This window comes from Glycine max (assembly GCF_000004515.6).
Source record: "Glycine max cultivar Williams 82 chromosome 10 unlocalized genomic scaffold, Glycine_max_v4.0 Gm10_scaffold_115, whole genome shotgun sequence".
NCBI classification, from domain to species: Eukaryota; Viridiplantae; Streptophyta; class Magnoliopsida; order Fabales; family Fabaceae; genus Glycine; species Glycine max.
The window spans coordinates 7,385-16,276 of record NW_024464677.1 but is presented as its reverse complement, the minus strand read 5'-3'; the positions used below and the strand labels follow the sequence as shown (position 1 = coordinate 16,276).

General features: G+C 31.8%; 1 protein-coding gene across 4 annotated transcripts; it reads right to left on the bottom strand.

Annotated features, from left to right (window-relative positions):
- Nucleotides 1-1,496: 1,496 nt before the first annotated feature.
- LOC102664684 (MATH domain and coiled-coil domain-containing protein At3g58270) lies at nucleotides 1,497-3,828 on the bottom strand. 4 transcript variants are annotated; one of them, XM_006588835.4, is made up of 4 exons: nucleotides 3,640-3,828; nucleotides 3,300-3,445; nucleotides 2,839-2,993; nucleotides 1,499-2,544 (listed from the first exon to the last, which is right to left on the bottom strand). In XM_006588835.4, exons 2-4 carry the CDS (start codon nucleotides 3,419-3,421, stop codon nucleotides 1,721-1,723), a joined length of 1,101 nt encoding a protein of 366 aa, XP_006588898.1. In that variant the 5' UTR covers nucleotides 3,422-3,445; nucleotides 3,640-3,828; the 3' UTR covers nucleotides 1,499-1,720. The 4 variants fall into 4 exon arrangements, with proteins under 4 accessions (XP_040869623.1, XP_040869624.1, XP_014618282.1 ...); XM_041013689.1 differs by lacking the exon at nucleotides 3,300-3,445 and having other exon boundaries at nucleotides 1,497-2,544; nucleotides 2,839-3,089; XM_041013690.1 differs by lacking the exon at nucleotides 3,300-3,445 and having other exon boundaries at nucleotides 1,497-2,544.
- Nucleotides 3,829-8,892: the final 5,064 nt, after the last annotated feature.

Sequence of the window (8,892 nt, the reverse complement as noted above, 5' to 3'; positions counted from 1 at the left end):
TCTTGAAGCAAAACTTTGTTTGTTGAAACAATATTGTATTAATCTTGAAGCAATGCTTATCCTTTGAAACAACCTTGTTTGATTCTTCTTTGGCATCATCAAAATTCATGTATTCATACATTCACAAAATTTACTATAATAGTCTAAATCACAACTATAATAAATTATGCTGGAACCAGATTTGCTCTAACCAAATTTGTTGAAATAAATGAACAAAATATGATCAATTATTATTATAAACATAATATAAAAATAAATATAAAAAAATAAATAACAATGTACTTGAAAATAATACCTTAAGAGATTTCAACACGAGTAATACATGTAATTCCAACATTAATAGTCTCAACCCTCCTAATTCCTCAAAACAAAAAAGAAGTTCCCCTTTAAGAAGTTTCTTCTATTTTGTTTTGTTTTTTTTTTTCTAAAAGAAAAATTTACAGATCTTAAAGGGGTTCTACCATCATTACGCATCGCTGGTTTTCAATTACTTTTTAAAATACGTAAGCTTCCTATTCAACCCAATAACTTTAAAATATTTACTAAATAGGTCTCACAAGTAATCCCATGCATCCGTACATTTTATCACAGTAATGTTTCATTAGGTTCTTTTTCTAATAGTATTATAATTATAGTTATATTACAGTTGAGAAAATAATAAAAGATAACAACCAGTGCTTCAATTTATTTAAGCACCTTCTGTTTGAAAAGTGCTTAATAAGCAATCGAGCACAAGCTCCAACAACAAAATCTTATTTAGCGTTGATGCTTTATTAATAAGAAAAGTTATCAATATTGACGCCTTCGTGTAAATGGCCTTATTTTCCTTAAAGACTAAATTGAATGAATTTTTTAACCAAATTAAGTATTTTCTCATAATTAACATTTTTAAGAAATTTTAAATGCAACGATATCTAGTATAAAAAAAATAAAATCAAAAAACGTCTTCTGCAAGGTGTCTTATATTTTAACTTGTGACCAGTTTGGCTGCAGCATTCAAAAACATTTTTGAAGACACATAGATCGTTGATCCTAAGCAAAATGTAAATCTCCAATATTGGCACCCCAATATTTCACGATTGTGTTAAAGGTTACTCAAACAGTAATATGAACAACGACAAAATCACGGCTCAAACATGGTGTGTAGACCAAATCTTATCTCAATAGTCTCATTAATCATCTTAATATTATAAATTTCTCTTTATTGTTTTATATATATAATGGAAAGGAAAAAAGTAATCACATGTTTAGTATTGATTTAACTGAAATATGTTGCTGATTTAAATACCTTGTACACTCTCATCAAATGGTGAATTGTTTTATATATAATTAAAAATTATTAATTTTAATTTTATAATGATCGCTTTAAAAATCATATTGAAGATAAAAATTAATTAATTAACATAATAAAAATATTTATAGCAACAGTATCTCAAAATTAAATGCATTATTATATTCACATAAATTTATAACATACAGAATACAATGATCAATTAATAATAATAAGCATTAACTAGCCAAAAAAAAAAGTTGAGAAGAAATTTATCTTAAATTTTAAACAAAACTTAACTAACCTTATCTTATTAGAACCAAATTAATGTACATCTACATTAAAATTTATATCTTAACAAAAAACAAATCAACTACTGTTTCAGTTTGTACAGATATGAAAACTTTGTGCATGCTCTTTGACGTACCATACATGAAAACAATTGGATGATTAAAACATAGCATAACCAATTGCAGCATTTACATCCATCTCATTGAAGCCTCTTCTCACTTCAGACAAGCCACTCCTTGCCACTTCAAACTCTCCTTCAGCAGCAGCAAGTTCCCCTCTGAGCCTCTTCATGTTAATCTCCAAAGCAACCACCTTGTCCTTAAGTTTCTTCAATTGGTTTGCTCTTTCCATATAAGCCCTCAAACCCAATGCTGATTGAACATATGGCTCCAGCCAAGTTAGGTCAAACCCTGAGGACTTGACAAGTTCCTTCCACAAACCATGAAGGTACTTTATGTCCTCTTCATTGATATCTTTAACCCTTTTGGTCTTGAGAAAATGCAAAACATGGCCCAAAGAAGTAAAGGCCCATTGTCTAAACCTTCTAGTCCTTTCCCTTTGGCACTGTATCAGATTAGGGTGCCAAATGCAAACCTCTTCCAAGAGTGGAATGAAAGCTTCTTCTTCTGCTCCTAAACTCTCAAAATCTACGAGTACTTCTCTTAGTATCAAATTAATATTTAAGCCTTGATGATGAGTTTCACCTTCTGCTCCAGTACTAGATCCTGAGGTTCTTGGACTAATGGTATCTCTATCATCTGAGGATGATTCTGTTGCCTGACCACATCTTAGAGAGTCATGAAATATTGGAGAACTATTTGGGTGGACTTGAATCTTAGGTGATAAATCGGAGACACAAATGTGAGCTTCGATTATGCACTTGTTCCTCACAAGATACCCTTGTTTTGGGTTGTTGAAATCACTAAGATTCAAGAAAAATGAACCCCAGCAACGATATCCTCCATTGAACTTTTGGCGTGTCTCTGAAATCACAAATATAGATCAAGAATCAGATTTAAATTTAACACATATATACAACTATAATTAGAAAGCAAAAAGCCAGTCTCAAAATAGTACACAAAAAACTCAACTATTTTATTGAAAGGTTTAGTTACAAGTTAGAAGAATTTTCACAAGTTTTTCTTCTGAAAATATAGAGATTTTCAAGTGAAAAAAAAAATTCTTAAAAACTCTTCTAACCTCGTATTCTAACTGCAGGTTCTGTATACTTAAAAGTTGAAAGAGAAAAATTAAGACTAGGAGTACATATAATATACCTTTTGCAATGGACTTGCTCCTATCCACCTGATTAATTAGAGCTAACTTGAAAAACGTGTTTCTGCTCCATCCGTACGGTGGTAAAGAATCAGCAACCATCAAATACACTGAAAAATGGTTCACATCCCTCCTCAGTGGATACACAAGGATCCTCCTGTGACATGATCAGGAAGACCCACAATTAATTCATAACAATTTCTCCAAATTAACGTCATTCATCTCTCCTAGTCATGTTTATCTTTCTCTCTTCCTAGCACACATGAGAAAAAAAATATAAGATTCATTTTTTTCTTTTTCTGCAAAAAGGTAAGCAAAAAATCATTATACAATCTGAACTTTTAACTATTGGCAATCATTGGACCCTTATTTTTTTCACTTTTGTTAAGCATGTGTACCGTGGGTATCTGAAAATAAACAAAAATCTGAACAACTTTAAGCAAAATTGATAATTTTAACGTACCATGTACAACCGCGGATTTTGAAAGGCTTTGAACGCAATTTCATGACGTTTTGTTTTGAGAAATCCTCAATTTTCCATGAGAATTTCTCAAAATCAACACTTGTCGTCAATTCATTCACCATTCCGGTATGTACATGTGGCGCTAGCTGTGATTACAAACCAAGAAATAAATGAAAAAAATTATTTCTATTATAAGATAGAAAACAAAATAGTAACAAGAAGAATATATATATATATATATATATATATATATATATATATATATATATATATATATATATATATATATATATATTGGAAATTAATTAAAGTCCCCAGAATGAAGTTGATATACACGTACAAAGATCCTCTAGTGGTTCGTTGGCGTCGGTGCGTGGAAGAGAGAAATTAAGGGCTTACAATCATGAATTTTATTTAGTACTTGGAGAGAAAAAAAGATAAGAAAGAGGGAGAGAGAAAAAGAGAAATACTAGTGAATGCCAGAGAGGAATAAATGAATAACATTGGCACTATAGTCAAGTCAACTAGGTTCGTTTGGTGTAAGGAAGCATGCTAGTATTTTAATGATGTAAAGAAATTTCAACCTGGCAACAGTTATAGGAAACTGGACTGGAGGAGGCTATAACTTTAAGGTACAAATGAAATTTCAAGGAAAGAACATGGGCAGATTTAATTTCAAGGTTGATTAATTAGTAGAGGTTACTTACAGCAATAGTCTTCCAAGGCTTATTTAATTTTTTTCTCCTTTTAAAATAGTTACATAAGTTTATATCGTATAGATTAATTCAATCTTTTAAATTGGCACATACTGGATGGAGTTGGGTTATTTTTTTATATAAAAGTAAAATTAAACCAATCAAATTTAGACGGGTGGACTTGAGCTACGTTAAGAGATTTTTTTAGAAAATAATTAAGAGTTTTTTTTTTATTAAAACAATGGTGAAATCAAATGATGGAGTAGTTGATATTTTTTATATAGTTCGGTAAAATAACATCGTTTATATAGGTTTTTCAAAAATTATTAAAATATTTAAAAAATATATTCAGTTAATTCGGTTTGAAAAAATTAACTGGCTACTACCTATGTTTTATGAATTTTTTCGGATTAGATTTGTCAAGAACATCAAATCACTCAAATTAGACATATAATTTCCCCTAAAATTATTGAGTTTTCCTTGCTGTAAAAATTACACATTTAATGAAATGTTTCGGTTTATATCCTCATGTACCACTTCATGTACGTGATGGCGCACGAATTAATATCCTTCGTACGTTAATTTTTTTTTTTTTTTTTATATAATAACTTACCTTAAAAATATTATGAATATGTAATTACAATTCATCTAAAGCATAGTACCATCGTGTAAAATTATTTTACACTTTTAATATATACTGTTAATATATGACCATTAAAACTCAGATTTATGTATTAAAATTTTTCTTTATCTTAAATTTAGTATCACCAAACAGCCACTGGCCGATGCACATATATAAGTGTGGGGACAATTGTCCCACAAGAGTTTTTTTTTTTTTTTTATTGCTATAGGTTTGATAAAAATAATGATCCCCATAAAAAAATAGGTATTACCTCCATAAGATAATCTTTTTAAAATGAATGTAAAAAATATAAGAAAAAAATTAAACTAATTTTACAACTTTATCCTTTTAATATTTTATAATATTAACAATGAAAAAAAAATCATAAAATACATTTCAAAGTATGAAAATGTCTAAAGGATATTTTATTTTATAAAAACTTAAATATTTTGAATTTCTTTTGTCATGATATTGTGTATATTTTGTAAAGACACTACACAACAACAACACAAATATATAACATTAATCTAAAATTGAGAGATTGCAGCATTGTGCAATTCAAGTTGGATAGATTCGTGTTCTTTTCACATTCCTATACTCAGCCTTCAAAGAAGTAACATGAAAGAGTAAACATGCAAGCCAAATGTTTATATATTTGATGATCCAATTTAAGTTATGCTTCTTTAACCTGTCCAAAGAGCACAACATTTATAGCTACAATGCGTCCCCACATATAGAGTTTAAAGTTACACGCAGGCAGAAAAGGAAAAACACGACAACAATCTTCAATATGAAATCCTTGAAAATGATTTGTGCACCATATTGCGGCTGCAAAGTGACAAATAGTATAGGAGCATGCATATAGTTTAGAGATACCACAAAATTGTAACTTTGAATGATCAGAGCAAGAGCAATCTTTGCCTCAAGCATTGCCAAATTTTGCCCAACACAGATTCTAGGGTCTAATCCGATGGGAAAGAATGCGGCCAAATGCTTTCGAGGCTCACTAAATCTCATTGGATTGAAGTTATGATCATCTCCCAGGATTTCTCTGTCATGATGAACAACAGCCAATGCCAAGAAGAGTTGAGTCTTAGCAGGAACATTAATGCTTCCTAGCATCACATCTTTACTGGCTTGCCTCATTAGCATTACTGTTGGAGGATAAAGTCAAAGTGTTTAGTTAATTATCATGCTTACCTATTGAAAAATGTAAACCAACAATAATCAATGAAAATGGACCATAATTTGGTATTCAAGGATATTACTTATGTTGGACAAGCGACCTCAATAACTTACAAGAGGGGTGAATTAAGTTTCAAAATTTTCCCACTAACAAACTTTAATTCCCTTTTAAATGATAGACTCAGAATGCAGAAGAAGAAGAAGAAGAAACAATTAATTTAATAATGTTCTTTTTACTGCACAAGACAAAATAATCTGTAATAAAATAATTGAGATAAGGAAAGAGAGAAATGCAAACTCAATTTATATTGGTTCGGCCACTTCCCGTGCCTACGTCCAATCCTTAAGCAACTCACTTGAGATTTTTCACTATCTCTGTAAATCCTTTACAAACTTTGAACACACCTTGGGATCCCTCACCCTTGTGTTCAAAGATTCTCCAAGAAATAACTCGTCTCTTGATTACAATTCTCACAATCCAAGAGACAACCAGTCTCTTGATTATAAATGACTTTCTGAGATGAACAAAAAGATTTCTCTCCTTTAGAGTGGATGATACAAATTGAAGTTCCTAGAGAAATTTCTCTCTTTTAGAGATGATATACAATTTAAAGTTCCTGGATGAATTCTCAATAAATTTGCAAGTGTTTGCTCAAGAGTTGTTAAAAGAGCCTTTGGCAATTAAGTTCTCTTAGAATATCTCTCTCTTGCTTTTCAAAGTCAGACACACATATATATAGGCCCTTCGTGCCTTTTCAAAATGGTTTGAAGAGATATGTCTTTTTAAAAAGCTTTTTCTGAAATTCTTCACTAGTAATTGCTTACAGATTTCTGGTAATCTATTACACAATTATATTTTGAAGGGTCATGACTTTTCAAAGTGTTTTCTGAAGTCTCGTTGCTGGTAATCTATTACAAACATCTGGTAATCGATTACATGATTCAAATTTCAAATTCAAAACCCTTTTTAAAAGTTGATTTTCAAAATGGTCTTCTAGTAATCGATTACTAGAACCTTGGATGTTGGAAACAATGTGTTTTGAGGCAAAAGCTTGATCAACCAATGAGATTGTTTGAGGCCTTATCTTTTTCTTGATCTTGTTTGCTTTGACCTTGAATTATTCTTGAAGCAATCACTACTAAAAAAAAAGTTTTCAACATCGCTCATCTTTTTCTTGATCTTGTTTGCTTTGACCTTGAATTATTCTTGAAGCAATCACTACTAAAAAAAAAGTTTTCAACATCGCTCAATTAACATCGGTTATAGCTAAAACCGATGTTAACGAAAGCGCGGTGGCATTAGTTTTCAACATCGCTCAATTAACATCGGTTATAGCTAAAACCGATGTTAGTATGCCTTAGTTAACATCGGTTTTGTAAAAACAGATGTTATCGAGTCGATGTTAACATCGGTTTTATTATAACCGATGTTATGTAGTTTATGTTAACATCGGTTATTTTTAAGAAACCGATGTTGTTATCATTATATATTAAAGTTCTGAAATTGCACAACCCGCGCGCTTGAACCCTATCGTTCTTCTTCTTTCTCCTTGCGCTTGAACCCTATCGTTCTTCTTCTTTCTCCTTGCGCTTGAACCATATCGTTCTTCTTCTTTCTCCTTGTGTCAAAGTCGCCTGTGCTTCCGTGACTGCAACCACATTGTGGAGATCGTCTTTGGCACTTATCCATTGAGGTACGTCGTTTCGTTTTAACATTAGGCGTTCGTCGTTTTAACATTAGGCGTTCGTCGTTTTAACCCAGGACTTTATTGTTGTTTCTCCTTCTGCTTGAGTTCGTGTTTGTCGCAAACTGGGCTGCGCTTCTGTGACTGCAACCACATTGTCGAGTTCACGTTTGTGGAGTTCGTGTCTGTGCTTCCATCGAAGGTATGTCTCTGTTGTATGTTAATGATGAAAATCCATTGTTCAATGGTCTGTCTCTGTTGTGATGTTTCGAAACCCTAGTTAGGCACAAAGGGTTAATCGTAACTGAATGTGTAGTGATTTAGGACCATATGTAACTGCCTTAAGCAGTTATTGTAGAATAAATTATGGAGTAACTGCAGGGGGGTTAGGCAGTTTTTAGTGGGTTTTCAGGAAGGGAGACATGAGGCCGTCAAATTTACATAGAAGGTTTCAGGGACAAAGCTTTGATTTACACAGAGGGTTTCAGGGACAAAGCTTTGATTTACATATTGAATTTCATCCAAATTTTTGACAAGTCATTGTTACTTCCATGAATATTGATATTGTATCATGCTTAATTATATGCATTTGCTTATTCTGATCATTGTGTGTTGTGTGATTATTTCTTCCATGCAGGTACATGATTCGTATTTGTTGTGAGAGTGAAATGATGGGCAGCAGCACCAACTGAGGTGAGTTTATATTTCCTTTTTTTTGTCTTTATCTTTGTTAGTTTGTTATATAGTTTTTATTTTATATGTTTGAGTTTTAAATGTGTAAAAAATAGAAATAGAAAGGTCTGCTGATTGCTTAGGAATTCCTTGCTGTTTCAATGAATTCCTTTTGAACCTCAAAAAGTGCTTATGATGGCCTTTGGTTAAATTTCTGATTATATGTATTGGGGTCCTTGTGTTGGGTTATTGTTGGGTTTGTTTTGCTTTTTGGAAGGTGGCACTTTTGTGTCTTGTATATTTTATTTTCAGTACCTGTGGTACTGTTCTGTTTAATATTTTTTTTTCAACTCCAAAGATAATTTATATTGATAATTAGTAGTGGTACTACAGATTACAAAGAGACATTTATTTTTGCACAGCAAAAATCAATATATTATATATGAAATTCAATACTAGGTGTACTGAAGATACAAAGTTAAAAAGCAAGACAATTACAGTCTGCATCCCATTAGGAGAGACCGAATATAGCCCACAAAAATACAAACCCATCCCCTCTAAGAAAGAACATCCTTTAGATTGGTTGACCAGAAATTAAAGTGCATTTGGAAGTCCTTCTCCACACATTTTATCCAGGACCAGGTGTGGAACAAGGCATCATCCATGACCTTTTCAGGAGTGAACGGCTGGTTCTTGAATATCTTGGCATTTCTATGGTACCAAATGGAGAAGGA